The sequence below is a fragment of the Crocuta crocuta genome, unplaced genomic scaffold (assembly GCF_008692635.1).
Source record: "Crocuta crocuta isolate KB4526 unplaced genomic scaffold, BGI_CrCroc_1.0 scaffold526, whole genome shotgun sequence".
Classification (NCBI taxonomy): domain Eukaryota; kingdom Metazoa; phylum Chordata; class Mammalia; order Carnivora; family Hyaenidae; genus Crocuta; species Crocuta crocuta.
In genome coordinates, this window is record NW_027528811.1 from 174,517 (window position 1) to 189,885 (window position 15,369).

The window sequence follows — 15,369 nt, forward strand, 5'->3', positions numbered from 1 at the left end:
CCCCTTTACCGAAACTTGCTGCAAGCTGTGGCCGACTTCCTGGCCGCCGCTGGCGGAGATGAGAACACCCTTCCTTCCGAGTTGGCGACTGCGAAGTGTAGCTGTGGCCGGGCTGTCGGGGGCCCTTACTTGTTGCACAATCCGGGTGGTTCCGGGCGTGGGAGATGGTAGCTTGCCGGTCAGTGCCGAATCCCGGAGCCGTGCGGCGGCCCGCTCCACCTGTCCTCGCCTTCCCATGTCCTGCAGTCACCGAGCAGCTGTGTGAGGGTCGGTCCGGCAGGACCGCAGCAGCGCCCGTGGCAGCAGGAAGGGGGTCTTGGAAGTGGGTGCTTCCGCTCCGGTGTCCCGGCGGTCTTGTTTCAGAAGTAGTGAGCGGGAGAGTGGTCATCGAGCCTCTGTGTGCCCGCCGTGTGCATGGTCAGCCCTGCGTTCTGGTGGTGCATGCGTGTGTGCGCGCGCTTGAGAGCTGCCAGGCCGCATCGTGGCTCCTCTGACACCACGTGTGTGCAGGCGCCGTTTCCCGCGGGGTCCGCATGGAAGGGTGGAATGTGTGTGTGTGTATGAACCCCAAGTCCGGCCGTGTCAGAGTGCAGAGGTGGTCTCTGGTTGTTGGGCCCAGCGCACACGTCCCTGTCTCCAGGAGGACCCCCTGCCATGGCCCCTGTCTGCAGACACAAGACTGGAAGTGTCCCGCTTGGGGAACAGCTGACTCACGTGCTGAGCGATCAGCCTGGAAGGAAAGTGAGCAGAAGGGGAAGCTGGTTCTGGACCCTTCACAGTTCTGCTTTGTAGGTCATGTGGTCTAGCTACTTGCTTTGTGTCCTGGGTGCTCAAGAGGACACTCAGACTTGCCAAGCGGCGCCTCCACTGCACTCTCACTGTCCCATCAGCTCCAGTAAAGTCGATGTGGGCCGGAGGTGATGTTACAGTCACATGGAAACCCGGGTGTGCGAGATAGTAAGCTGTGCTGACTTGTTGGAGAGTGTGGAGGCCGTTTTCTTCAGATTCCTCCAAGTGCGCCTGGGTCTCAGACCAGAGAGAGCTGAGCTCTTGCACTCCCTGCTCCTCGTTGGTGTGGCAGCTCTTTGGTCTTTTAGAAGCGATTTTGACCCATGAGAGGGTTGGCCAGAACCCTGCCTGCTGGTGGAGTAAAGAACAGTTCTGCGAAGTTTATGAGCGTGGGGGTTGGCGATTCCAGGTCCCAGTGTAGCCCCTCAGCTGCCCCCCTGCATCCTGAGCGTGTAGGGGGAGGGGGTGATTCCAGGTCCCAGTGTAGCCCCTCAGCTGCCCCCCTGCATCCTGAGCGTGTATGGGGAGGGGGGTGATTCTAGGTCCCAGTGTATGTAGCCTCTCAGCTGCACCCCTGCATACTCAGTGCCTGTTCTGGTGGTTATTAGGAATCTAGGAAACGTAGGTGTGTGACTGTTAACAGCACTCCCTGCAGCTTTACGGCTCTGTCACTGTTGTAGAAGGTGGTCTGCACTCTCGGGGGTCAGGTGGCCTGATCAGCAGAAAGCAGCATGGCAGAGCTGGCACAAAAGCATCCAAGTTCCTGATTCCTAGGAGTCCCTCAGCCCCGCTCCCCTCCCTGCCCCAGTGCTACCTGCCCAGCTTCCTTCCAGGAGTCTGAAGCAGTGGCAAAGCTGACTGGTGCAGGACGTGCCACCCTTCGCTGGGTCCCCGTGGACCTGTGCTCTGCACACTGTGGCCACGAAAGCTTGGCAGCCCTGACTAAAGGCGGGAAGCAGCAACAGAAACAGACAGCAGGGAAATGTTAACAAACATGGGAGTGATTCTGTTCAGGAGGCAGACTTCTCTATCTCTCAAGGCCACAGAGGTGACCTCAGCATGACCATAAATTACTGGACGCCCAGTTATGGTCCGCACACGTTTCCAGAAGTTGCAAGTGCATGATAGGTTTGGGAAACACTAATTGGCGTTCAGTCAGGATTTAGTAAGTTTTGCTCCCCAAAGGGGATGCTGTAAAGGGTTCCAAAAGGCACATCCTGTGGCAAATGCCTGATGCCTTTTGATTTGCGTTACATAGGAAATCAGTCTCGTGGTGCTGTGTGTGGAAGGTGAACAGAAAACTTGGGGGTGCTGGTTCTCATGTCCTGAAAGCTTTTACCGTGAAGTCAGTGTGCCATCAGTTTGACTTCTTCCAGTGGCCGAGGAAACAGTTTCAAGATGCCATCTGGTCTCGTTTGTGAAGAGTGAGTTAGACGTGCCAGCGTTTCCATCACAGGATCCGGAACGAAGGCCGTCCTAAAAATTACTATCAACAGTGTCTTCCATTGAATTTTCCTGTCATCTGTAGGTGAGCACAGGGTCCTAGTTAACTGACTCCGTTAATTTATAGTTAAAATGCTGTCTGTTGCATTGGGTCTGGTGGTAAAACTTTGCTGAAAATAATTACAGCTTCTAGCGCTTCTGTCTGTCCGAGTGATGGGAGACTGCCAGCTCCTGGAGAGATGGGCGAAAAGGTACCAAGCCCTCTGTTGCTGGTACTTGAGGGCGAGTCCTCTTTGCCAAAGCAGTTGACCATGACTGTCAGTCTTGGTTCCCTCACTGGAATGTCAAGGACAATCAGACTGCATCAGCGTGGAGTTTATTGTTGACCCAATGGCTTCTTCCTGACAAACTCATTTTTAGGAGAAGCCTATGTTTAGATGTGTGTGATTAACCTCTGGGCCCCGATAGATGTGCTTTTACGGTTTTCCTCCTGTCCCTGACGGTCAGTCTTGGGTGCCCAGGGAGCTGGGGCAGTGAGTTGAACAGGGCGCGGGGTCCTGTGGACCTCGTAGGAACAGAAAGCCTCTCCCTGGCGGTTTGGAGAACTGCCAGGAGTAGGTGAGGAGGGCTGAGAGGTTCTGGGGAGATCTGCTGTGGGCCTGTGGTCCTCGCCCCCAGAAATGGTATTTCAGGGCAGAGTGCATTCCTCGTGACCCCACATCATAAAAGGTCTCTGATTTCCTACATTTCATCATGTTCTGTGGACCGAAGCAGCACTTTTTCTTTTTTGCACACAGTTTTGATAGATGTTCTGAATTTTCCAGGAATGCAGATACCTTGTAAATCAAGGGAGATTGTGTTTTGTTCTTTGTAGAACCATCCCAAGAGCTGCCCTCTGTTTCCAGGAGAAACCGGCCTGCGTGGTGGACGCAGCCGCCCTGTGTGTGTGAGGGGACCTTGTGGGTCCGCAGTGCTCCCAGGTCTCTGGCGGTGGTTCCTCGGAGCTTATGGTGTGGGAGCTCACACTCGCCAGCGACTCACTATCCTGTGACTTTTCTGTGATGCGCGGATGGAGCCGCAGGATGGGGTATACTCTAGCTGTGCTGGCTGCCGGCTTCCTCTCAGGATGGTGGGGTGGCACGGTGAAGCTCTGTGGGCATGTCTGCTCTGACCCTTCTGAGGACCCTCCCCAGTGGGTGGTGTGCGGGTGTGACTTTGCCTAGCGAGCCCTTCCTGGTGCCAGAGGGGAGACGAGGGTGCCAGGGCATAGGCAGGTGCTGGGGGGGAGTGCCTTTCAGAGTGAGGGGTGAAGCAGATAGATTTGGGGATGAGGGGAACAGGTTGTGGGTGTCTCTGGGGTTTGGGTCGAAGGAGCCAGGAGGAGGTTTTTGGTTATGTTTTGGGGTTTGGTGTTGGTGGGAGACCTGTGGGGAGGGGTAGGAGAGATGGTGTCCTGTGGATGGTGGTACTAGAGTGTGAAGGCAGGGTGCTGACTTGGCCCGGCTGAGGGGTCGGTGGGGACCTCCGATGGGGACCTCCGAGAGGGTTCAAGCAGAGGATGGTGTGATTAGGCATGTAAACAAGAGTCTCCCCGCACCAGGGCTGCCTGGGGTCGCTGGCAGGGCTGGAGGGTTAGTGCTTGGAGCTGGTGCCGGTGGGGGATCCGGTGGAGGCTGGCAGGCTTCTCCCAGAAGAGGTGGGGCGGCAGGTTTTTAATTTTGTTCTCACTAATAGTCCCTCAAGGTTCCCTGAAGACAGATACTGAGGATTGGCCCCTTTGCTGAGATTCTCAGAGTCTCCCACCACCTCCTGTGGTTTGCAGGAGGGCTTGCTCAAACATTTCTGTCCTTCGAGGATGTGGACGGGGGTCTCCGGCCCCTCAGAACCTCTGTGGTAGGTTTTAGGGGCTCCTCTCAGGACCCCACTATGAATGTGGGGACCCCTGTGGGAGAGACGCCCCTGACAGTTGGTTCACTGTGCTGGAGAGTCATTGGGCACGTGCTGGCGTTCCTCACACCTCACCCCACCTCGTCGTCTGCCAGTTGTGTTCGCTGTGTGTTGTCCAGCCTTCCTGCCCAGTGGTGCTCTCCATGAGTGAGTGTGCTGAGCTTGGAGCCAAAGGACTGCTTCCTGTGGACGGTGACATCAGTGGCTGAGCAGGCACCTCCTGGAGAAGGCTCTGGGGGGTGGGGCCTCAGGGTCTCTTGGACCCATCCCCTTGCGGCTGGTCCTCTGATTTCTAACGGGCTTGAGGAAGACCAGTAACTCACGCCTGCAGATCAGCAAGGTTGGTGGTAGGACGTTTCTGAGGCTGATTGGTGCTGTACAGCTGCTCTTGGCTTCTCAGATGCTGCTTTGCCTTGTGTTCACAATTTACTTGACTTTCCCCGTTTTCCATTCAAGTTGTTGTGCATTTCAATGTTGCAGTATGATGCAAATTTGCTTTTTTGATCTTCGGGTTTTTTCAGTAACAAGTCTTTTATACTTGATTGTATGTGGGGTCAGAGAAGGTAGCTGTGCCCTTAGGTGTAAGCCAGAGTAGAGTGGGGGTCAGATGTCCAGCCCAGGGGCCTTTGTTACTGCAGGAGCCAGAAACAGAGGTCACACATGTGTCCAGGGTCCTGCGTGGACTGTGTCTCATCTATCCTTGTCTAGTTGGAGACCATATGACACGTGTATTCATTGGGCTTATGTGGATATTGTTTACCTTGGGCTGGTCTGTCTAGGATTTTTTAATGCTTATTTATTTTTTAGAGAAAGAGTGAGCAGAGGCAGAAAGAGAAGGGGGACACAGAATCCAAAGTAGGCTCCAGGTTCTGAGCTGTCAGCGCAGAGCCCGATGTGGGGCTGGAACCCACGAACTGTGAGATCACGACCTGAGCTGCAGTGTCAGACGGTTGCTCCACCCACTGAGCCGCGCAGGTGCCCCCTAGTGTTTTGCTCCAATCTATACATTTCAGAAGAACATAGCTTTGGTGAAGAGTTGGGAGGATAGTTATGTTAGAACATAGTAAGTAAAAGTGTAAGCCTTTGAATAAGAGGGAACTAGAAACTGTAAACATGTTCTGTTCAGTGCTTTGATTTTACTGGTGGAGAGTAGGGTTCCTTGGGTGCAGTTAGGCTGCTCCCACGGGTACATGTTCTGGTGGACAGTGGCCCTAGGGTGTTCACGTTACTGTGTTACTGTCGACAGGAGCTGCAGTGATAAGGAAACTCATTTCTGGGTGTTGCATTTCACTTTCAATCTGAAGCTGGCAAAGAGCCAGCTAAATTGACCTCAGGGGTTGTGCCCTCAGTCATACTTCCAGGTCCCACCCTGGCTCTCAGCCTCAGGGCTGAGTGTGAAGTGAGAGGTGAGGGTGGGAGGGATCAGTGCACAGGGGCCAGCCCCTCAGGCCTGACTGGGTCCCTTAAAAACCCTGAAGGTTTGTAGGTAGTAGGGTTCCTAGTGGTGGGGGCAGAGCTGGATGACGGTAGAAGGTAGATGTGTCCTGGGATGTGGTGAGGGAGGAGCTGGGTGAAGGCGGAAGGAAAGATGGACATGTCCTGGGATGTGGTGGGGGATGTAGGGGAGGAGCTGAGTGAAGGTGGAAGATGGAGGTGTCCTGAGGGGGGGGGGGAGCTGGGTGAAGGTGGAAGATGGAGGTGTCCTGGGATGTGGTGGGGGAGGAGCTGGGTAAAGGTGGAAGATGGAGGTGTCCTGGAAAGTAGTGAGCAGCACGGTGAGTAGTTGACAGTGCTGGATGGTTTAGGGTGCTGGGAGGAGGAGACCTTGGAAGTTTTCAGCAGAAAGTACCAGCGAACTGTGTGTGGTGATGAACGTTAGCTAGTTGTTGTGAACACATAACACTAGACACATTGTTGCATACTTAAAGCTAATACAACCTACTTGTCTCTTATAGAAATGGAACTGATGGGAAATAAGAAACATCAGTTCCTTTAATTAGATCCATTGGGTGTGTCAGGCTCTAGTTATTGTTCCCTCTGACTGTGGATTCCCGTGTTTGTCACACTTGTGTTAGGACTGAGGTGTATCTGATTACCACTAGTACTGCCCCGTTCAGTTTTCCTGGTACACTAAGTGTACAAACTAGGGACACAAGGTAAAGTACTCCTTTGCAGAGGAAGCCAGAGCTATGGAATGCAGTCAGTGTTGGGCTGAAGGGCAGGGTGATGGATGGCCTGAGGCTTTGTTTGTTTAGCTGAGGCCCTGGAGTCCTGAGCTGGTGTGCAAAAATCAGTTTGCAGGATTACATGTGATCATATGGCCTACAAAACTAGAGAGCCCCTTTTATTTATATATGTATTTTTACTTAATTTTTTTAAAGGAGTGTGACCCCGGAAAGGGGCTGAGAGAGACAGAATCTCATGCAGGCTCCACGCTGACTGTGGACACAGGGCTCTATCTCATGACCCCAGGATCAAGACGTGAACTGTGAACTGAAATCAAGAGTAGGACGCTCAGTGTATTGAGTCACCCAGAACTCTGAGGACCCATTTTATGCTTAAAATCTACATGTCAGGGATGGGTGGGGCTTTTGAGTGACTGATAATCTGTTCACGTAGGTGGCTGCTCGAAGCAATTGCTAGTTCATAAAACCCTTAAGAAATGGTTCATAATGTATATGAACTTGGAAAAATCAAAATGAGGGTATCAGCTGTGGGGTTGCATATGTTACTATATATAAGCCCAATAAACTTGACATTGAAAAAGGCTAAAAGAGAGGGGGCGCCTGGGTGGCTCAGCCAGTTAAGTGTCAGAGTTCAGTTCAAGTCATGATCTCAAGGTTCATGAGTTCAAGCCCCGTGTCCGGCTCTGTGCTGACAGCTCAGAGCCTGGAGCCTGCTTCAGATTCTGTGTCTCCCTCTCTGCCGCTCCTCTGCTCGTTCGCTCTCTGTCTCTTTCTCTCTCTGAAAAAAATGAGTGAAAAACATTTAAACATTTTAAAAATAAGGCTGAAAGAAGAAGAGCTGAGATGTCACCCGGCTTTTCACTTAAGCAGGGGACTCGTTCATCTGAGTCCCGTTTACAGAGGAGACCGAGCAGCACATCATGTCTGCAGCGCAGAATGGAGCCCAAACCCTCATGTGTTTACCTCCGTGGGTCACATTTTCATCTTCTGGTCGAGCTCCAGGTTGATGATTTCCTCTTGGCTGTGATGGCACACAGCCCAGGTCGTGTTGGTGTTCGCTGGTACAGATTCTGAGTCCCCCACATGTGCTAGTTGATGGTTTTAAAGAAGGTGACAGACTTTCTTCCTCTGCTTGCTCTGAAACCGGAGAGGCCGGGGGTACAGCGGAGGTCACAGGTACCTATTTTTCTCTTCAGCAGCTGAACTGGTCATGTAGGATTCATTTATTGGAGCGGAACAGACGTAAACTCACAAAGCTACATTTTTATCTGGCTATACTGGCTTCCTCACGGAGGCCCCATTGCTGGTCTTGACGTGTAGCCGCACAGACCTCCCCATAGGAAAGTGTGGGCTGCCAAAGTCTTTGCTTTATGTTGTTTCTGGTCCTAACAGGGAGAACTTGTTTTGTGGGGCTGTGGGACTGGAGGATCTCTTCTGAGAAAGTCTGTTTTCATTGCTCGCTGATGCAGAAGGTCATCACCGTAAACAAGAAAGATGGGTTTTGACTTGAGCTCAAGGGATTCTGGTGGCAGAAGGTGTGACCTAGAAAGGCCATGGGATGGCTGTGTGGTCGTTGTCCACCTTCTCCTACAGCAGATACTCTGTTAGGCCTTGACCTTTTGCAGAACAGTAAATGGTTCTGGGACAGGCCAGGAGCCAGCAGGGTCCATGGGCCAGGTGCAGGTATAGATGCTTCTGGGGTGAGAGAGACCAGCTGCCATGTGTGGTGGCGTCTTAAGCCCAAGACTGCACGCTCACCCCGTTCCCTTGGGTCTCTAAGAGTTTGGTGTGTTGATAAACCACAGGGAAGGACTCGGGCCACATTGGTAATGCAGGCTCAGCAGGGCCCATCCGGCCAGGGGCAGTGTGTGGGCAAGTGAGGTTTTGGGGGGCTGGCAAGGGCACGTTGGGAGGAGGAGGTGGACAGGCAGGTTTACCCTGAGATGGTCCACCTGCCCATGTGGGGGCTGTGTAGAGTGCAGGTGACATTTTCACTCCTTGGTCCCCAGGACCCTGTGATGATCAGAACTAGATTCTTACATTAGTGCTAGAACAAGTAGAGATAGCCCACCCCCTCCCGTCTCCCTGAGATCACCCCTGTTGCGGCTTCACCACAATGGCCGCATCTCTAGGAGAGCATGCTGATGACACTTTGGACAGTGTGGGCTGGCCCTTGACACCTGCAGGTCTGACCTCAGCTTCTGGGTACCCAGCGGTAACAGAAGGGCGTTTCAAGGGAGTGAGGATCACCTGCTGCTGGGCCAGGTGGGGATGGCTTGTTTTCCCACAGGAAATCTTTAAGTACTCTCTCTCTTTGTTCGTTTTCGTCCTTGGGCTTTGGCGTATCTGTCTTTGGGTTTTCCCTTGCCCTGGGATGGCCAGGCGGCACTGTAAAGCCATGCATGGGGCGTGTCCCCTTCTCTGAGCTCTGCCTCCCTCCTCCACATCCTTGCAAGGACCTGACCTTTGCTCTGCCTTTCCCCTGCATTGCCACCTTGGCTGAGGGCACTGCTGTGTCACTGGGTAGAGTGCTGGGACCCTCCGTGTTCTCAGACTGCATCTGTGTGCGTACCCCAGCTCCTCTAGGCTGGAGGTTTCTTGTGTCAGAATCTCCCCCCATACAACACTTTCCTGCGTTGCTGTTCGATTAATAATTTCTGCCCTTTCCCCCAACCCCCAAGCCTTTGGAGCTGTTTTCAGTTCACAGCTTAACCCTGGGGAAGGCACCAAGCCCCCTCAGGGCAGTGTCCCCACCAGGGGGACCCGTGTTGATGCTGCAGCACCCAGGGCCCATCCTTTCCGGAAGGGCTCACTCTTGGTGGTGTGGACAAGTGTGGGATGACACGTACCCGTCATGTGACGGCTGTCAGGCTGTCACCGACCTGACAGCTCAGCCCCCTAACCCCCTCGGTGCTCCGAGTCACCCTTCCTGCCCCTAACTCTCCTCCCCACAACTCCTGGGAGGATCCTTTTCCAGTCTTCGTGGTTTTTCTTTCCCAGAGTGCCGTGTACTCAGAATCACACGGTGCACAGCCTTCTCAGATGGGCTCCTTTCACTTAGTGATATGTGGTTAAGGTTCCCTGTGGCGTTTCACCGCTGGGTGGTGCGTTTCTCTTTAACACTGATTGATTTTGCCTTGTGTGGATGGACCATGGTCTCTTAATCTGTCACCTTGTGGAGGACGGCTTGGCTGCTTCCAAGTTTGGGTAGTTGTGGGTAAACCTGCCATAAACATCTGCATCCAGGATTTTGTGTAAATGCCCAGAAGTGCGATTGCTGGGTCGCATCATACAAGAATGTTTGGTTTTGTGAGAAACCGCCAAGCCCTGCCATGGTGGCTTCACAGTTTTGGGTCCGCACCAGCAAGACAAGAGAGTTCCTGTCTCCTGCCCACCCCCCCACCCCCCCCCATCCTCAGCACCTGGTGCGGGTGTGGTGGGTTTGGGCCCTTCTAGTCATAAGCAGTGGGCATCTGGTGGTTCTCATTTGCATTTCCCAAGGACATACTGATATGGAGATTCCTCTCCTGCTCATTTACCATCTGTAGATCTTCTGTAGGGAGGGGTCTTTTAAGGTCATTGGCCGATTTTAAAAGTCTTAAATGCAGTTTCAGTCTGCTTGTTATCGAGTTTTAAGTGGCCTTTTTGACATTTCTTACATGACAGTCTGTAATCAGGTGTGTCTCTTACTGGTTGATTTTCCCATTCTCTTGCCCTGGTCTTTCCCGGAGTGGGAGATTGTAGCTTTAAGGAAGTCCAGATCATCAATTCTTTCTTTCATAGATCATGCCTTTGGTGTCATATCTAAAAAGATATCCCTATAGCAGAGGTAATTGCTTCGAATTTTCCCTTTTCATCTATAGCGCACGCACACTTGTTTGTGGGTTTCACCTTGGCCATCAGGTCTGCTGTATTCCAACTCCCCATTCTTGTTTTGTGGGTACTGGGTCCCCGCCTTGTTGGCCATGTGAGGTTTGAGGGTTCTGTTTGTTTTTCCCTTGAAATAGTCTTGTCTTGCTTCCCCCCAAATTCTTCTCTTTTGATATCTTCCATTGGTGGCTTCTTCTTCTTTTCTTTTTTTTAATGTTTTTTTATTTCTGAGAGTGAGAGAGCGCGTGAGCACGTGAGCAGGGGCGGGTCAGAGAGAGAGGGAGACACAGAATCGGAAGCAGCCTCCAGGCTCTGAGCTATTGGCACAGAGCCTGACGCAGGGCTCAAACCCACGAACTGTGAGATCATGACCTGAGCCAAAGTTGGACGCTCAACTGACTGAGCCACCCAGCCACCCCCCTATTGTTGGCTTCTTAGAGGGAGGTTTGCATGGATGTTCTCAGTGGTACAGATGCAGGCAGCGTGCGTCCAGGCTCGGAGGTCTGTGGGTGTTGTGTGTGCGTGTGCCTGGCACCTGTGTCCTTGTGTCCTACACAGCGCGCACCCACACCCTCCCACCTGGACATGGGTGGCAGAGCCCCTGGGTCTGTTGCTCTAGGAAAGTCCAGCCACATTCACGTTGGCTTCTAGAACTTGTCTCCCCCTTTTTCTTTTTCTTTGTCGATTGGGCACCTGTTCATTAGTGATTTCAACAGTGAGCTGAGATTGAATATGTGTGTTTGGTCAGTTCTGTGTTCCCCAAAGGGTTTGTCATCCTCGGTGTATATTAGGAGAATGGGCTGTCTGCAGAAAAGGAAACGTGACAGTAAAGATCATTTTACACTTGTTTTTTGGACAGATAATAACAATAAACTATCACAAGCGCACTGAAGCTGGGCGTCCAGCCGGCTCCTACGGTGGAGCTTGGACGCTTATCTCGGGGTTGTGAGGCCAGACCCCACATTGGGTGTAGAGATAACTTAGTGTAACAACAACAGCAAATGCATGGAAGCCAGCTCGAAGGCCTCCTGGGCCCACAGGAGCATCAGGTTCACAGTGGGGCAGGGCATTCCACCCAGTGCTGACTGACCACAGAATGGACAGGCATCCTGGTGGCAATGTGGCTGTGTGGGGTGCTGACCGGGAGAGAGCGGGCCTGTACCCTCTGTGTCTCCTGCAGACCCAGGAGCTCCTGGGGGCACGGATGGGTGGCCAGGCTCCTCGCTGGCCTTGCGGCGCTCTGAAGGCTGCCTGGCTGCTTGGTCTCAGTAGGACAGCCAGCCATAAACATCCAGATTCCCAAACAGTCTGCATTTGAGAAAGTGATCAGCTCTCCCAGGTGCCTATTTGGAAATGAAAGTGTCCCCCCTTTGGAGAGGTCAGGCCAGGCTGGCTCCTGTGCCCTGGCGGCTGTGGGATGGAAGACCACTCCCTTGGGCCCAGCGTTTCTGCTCTGAACGAGGGGAGCCTTTGACAAACGCAGTCCCTGATGTGGCCCGTGGTATGGCTCCCTGTGCGACTTCATGGCCCATGTGCTGCCCAAGAACCTAGGTGCTGTCTGACTCCAAGTCCTGCCTGTGGGTGCGCACTCAGCACATCAGTGTGGTTCTGGCATGCGGTGGTTTTTTTCTGGCCTCTTGTCGCGTGGTCCAGGAGCTCGTGTCCTGTGAGAGCCACAGCCTTGGGTTGGTTGGTCTTCGCTCTGTGGTGGTACATCACTCTCCCTTGTAAGGGCAGGACTCCACGTCTGCCCTTGGGAACCAGGTGTGGTCAGCCTCTGCCCTGTGAGCTGTCAGGAGTCAGGCTCATCCATCACTGGAGTGGCCCCTGTGCTCCTGGCCCTGGGCGGCATAGAGGAAGACCTAGGGACCCCTGTCTCCACAGGTTTCTCTGGCCAGTGTTGCTCCCCCCAGTCTACAGCATGGGAAATATCTTCGCAAACCTCTTCAAGGGCCTTTTTGGCAAAAAAGAGATGCGCATTCTCATGGTGGGCCTGGACGCTGCAGGGAAGACCACCATCCTGTACAAACTGAAGCTGGGTGAGATCGTGACCACCATTCCCACCATAGGTGAGGAGACTGGAGTGGGGCCAGTGGTGGGGCTGGGGCACGGGCAGCTCCGGGGCAGCAAGGCTGACCGAGGTCATGTACCCCACAGGCTTCAACGTGGAGACCGTGGAGTACAAGAACATCAGCTTCACTGTGTGGGATGTGGGTGGCCAGGACAAGATCCGGCCCCTGTGGCGCCACTACTTCCAGAACACACAAGGTGAGCGGAGGGGCTGTGGCCTGCGGGCGAGAGGGGGGCGCCCTTGGCACCCGTCCTGACGCTCCTGACGCCCGTGGCTCTGCAGGCCTCATCTTCGTGGTGGACAGCAATGACAGAGAGCGCGTAAACGAGGCCCGTGAGGAGCTCATGAGGATGCTGGCGGAGGACGAGCTCAGGGATGCTGTCCTGCTGGTGTTCGCCAACAAGCAGGTATGCGCGCCCGTGGGCCCGGCCATATGGGGTGGGGGGCAGGGAGGGGCAGTCCCCACAGCCCTCTGACCGAAGGCCGCCGGGCCTCTCCCGCCAGGACCTCCCGAATGCCATGAATGCAGCTGAGATCACGGACAAGCTGGGCCTGCACTCGCTGCGCCACAGGAACTGGTACATTCAGGCCACCTGTGCCACCAGCGGGGATGGGCTCTATGAGGGACTGGACTGGCTGTCCAATCAGCTCCGGAACCAGAAGTGAGCCGCGCCCCTCCCCCCACTCCCTCCTTCCACCCTGCTTTACTCTCATGTGGTGTGAGTGCCAGAAGCTGTCTCCAGGGTCGGTCACAGTGTGCTTCACCATGCTGTAAATGTGCAGACGCAGCCTGCAGCCGGGTTTTTATTTAATGTAAATAGTTTCTGTTCCCAACGAGGCAGTTTCTGGTACTCCTATGCAATATTACTCAGCTTTTTTTATTGTAAAAAGAGAATCAGCCCACTGTTCAGTACTGAGAAGGGATTTTAGACTCACGGGGCCCCCGGGAGTCGTTGTGTCAGGCCAGCCTGGCGCTCCTCCTCTGGACGTTAGGTTGTGTTGGGATCCATTTTGGTGGTTGGTTTTTAACCTGAACTCAGTGCATTTTTAAAATAGATAAAAACACAAGACAAGGAGAACACTTGAACACACGGAAGGGAGAAACGTGCCTGGTTAGGTTCTGCGGTAAACGGCCAGAGTCTTGTCCACTGGCGATCCCTTTCCTGTTGGGAACGTGACGGGGCAGAGCCGGCCGCGGTCCATCCTGCATGGTCACGATAGGATCCCCGTGATTCGCTCTCGGGTGGTCCCACCTCCCCTAACGTTTGTCCTCGTACCTGTGCCCACATAGCGCCCGGGGGGATGGGCTGGGGGGCTGCGGCCACCGCTCCCGGGGCCCTTGAGGGGGCCCCTAGAGCCCCCCATCCACATGTGCTTTCACTCCCTCAGCCTGCAAGGGTCAGGTTTGCCACCAAAACGATGACGTCTACTTTTTTCTTTCGTATTTTGATAAACACTGAAGAAGCTGGAGCCGTTCAACTTTATCTTGGGGAAATCCTCAGAACTGGTTTATTTGGTGTCGTGGAACCTCTTACTGCTTTCAATACACGATTAGTAATCAACTGTTTTGTATACTTGTTTTCAGTTTTCATTTCGACGAACAAGCACTGTAATTATAGCTACTAGAATAAAGTCTCTTAACTAGTTCATGGCTCTCCAGTGCTTGGTGCCGCCAGCCACAGCTTGCCTCTGCGAACAGGAGCAGGGCATGCAAGAGGCCACTGGCTTTGCAGCAGGTGTGGACATGGCCCAGTGCCCTGGCAGGGACTGCCTCGTTGGCCTCCCTACTGGCAGTGCCAGGCCATGAGCGGGACGACAGGGTCACTGCATGGGGTAAGGGTGTGGAGGCTCATGCCCATACCACCTGGCCTCTAAAGAGGGGGCCACGGGCAAGAACCCGTGGCCAAGCTCTGTTGCTGCCATGTAGGCCATCCTCGGTGCCCCTGCTCCCTAGCCGGGTATGACTGTGGCAGGCCAGAGTCCAGGCTCCTCTGCCCTGGGGATGCCCAGTCTGGCCATTCCCTCCACCAAGTTGAAAAGCCAGGGCCAGGGTTAGATTCACATAACTGTCTTCAGTTTGATTAATATTAAAATCTGAAGCAAAAGATGCATATTTCATAATTAGGAATCCAGCCTGGGTCCTGTCCATTCTCTGGCTGGGTTTTAAGAGGTCCCCTCCCTGCAGAGGAGGGGAGAGGCCTGAGGGAAGGAGCTGGTGTCCCACCCAGACCCTCTCCAAGGAGTTGAGGGGGCGGGTCCCTTGGGACAGGGAGTGGGGTAGGCAAGGCTCTAGGCACAAGTCTGCGCCCCTCATGATCCACACGTTCAGCTTGTCCCCTGGGGTGAGACATGGTGACCCCAGTCTCCTGGTGCATTTGACATCGCTGGCCAGGGACAGGCCCACACAGGACACCCCCAGAAGGAAGGTCGTCGTCCTCCCGATGGGGCCTCTGGCTGGTTTTACTGGAACTGGAGACCTTCCTCACATTCTTCCCTGCCCCTTTCTACTGGAACTTGTGACAACTTCCCCTTAAATATGAAATACTTTCCCCTTAAAATAACTTTATTTAAGTACAAAGAGTGAGTTAAAGAAAAATAGAAGTAGCTGTACTTGGCCACCCCAAAGCCCCCCGGGGCTTCCCCAGGCCATCCGTCCTCCCCTGGGGGCCAGCTCAAGTGCCACTGCAGGGGGGGCAGGGTATGGCATGGTTGACTGGAGGCTGTCAGCAGGGCTGGCCTCAGTCACTGTGGTGGCGGCGGCGCCTCTTAGAGCTGGGCGAGGAAGAGCTGGAGTCCGAGTCGTGCCTGCGACGCCCTGGCCTGGGGAGATCACAGAAATGGGAACCAGTGGGTGGATGTGAGGCTGCCCTGCCAGCCAGGCTGCCCCAAGGTGGAGGCACACTTACCCAACAGGAGTGGGGGGCAGCGGGGAGGCCCCCTTACTCCTGTGTGCCTTTTCTTTCTTCTTCTCTTTCTTGTGCTTCTTCTTTTTCTTCTTTTTCTTCTCTTTTCTGCTTCTCCTGTGGCCCTCGGGGCTGGGGGGGGGGGGGGGGGGGGGGGAGG

The 15,369-nt window shown here is 54.1% G+C and overlaps 2 protein-coding genes across 2 annotated transcripts in view; one reads left to right on the forward strand and one right to left on the reverse strand.

Annotated features, from left to right (window-relative positions):
• ARF1 (ARF GTPase 1) overlaps nt 1-13,953 on the forward strand; it is a 14,498-nt gene extending 545 nt beyond the window's left edge. The window contains exons 2-5 of the mRNA XM_077755874.1: nt 12,120-12,304; nt 12,393-12,503; nt 12,589-12,713; nt 12,811-13,953. Of these exons, the coding sequence (XP_077612000.1) occupies nt 12,157-12,304; nt 12,393-12,503; nt 12,589-12,713; nt 12,811-12,972 (546 nt within the window). The 5' untranslated portion in view covers nt 12,120-12,156 and the 3' untranslated portion in view covers nt 12,973-13,953. The remainder of the gene's footprint in view (nt 1-12,119; nt 12,305-12,392; nt 12,504-12,588; nt 12,714-12,810) is intronic.
• Nucleotides 13,954-14,851: 898 nt separating this feature from the next.
• CUNH1orf35 (chromosome unknown C1orf35 homolog) overlaps nt 14,852-15,369 on the reverse strand; it is a 2,056-nt gene continuing 1,538 nt past the window's right edge. The window contains exons 7-8 of the mRNA XM_077755873.1: nt 15,213-15,341; nt 14,852-15,126 (exon numbers count right to left, since the gene is read on the reverse strand). Of these exons, the coding sequence (XP_077611999.1) occupies nt 15,045-15,126; nt 15,213-15,341 (211 nt within the window). The 3' untranslated portion in view covers nt 14,852-15,044. The remainder of the gene's footprint in view (nt 15,127-15,212; nt 15,342-15,369) is intronic.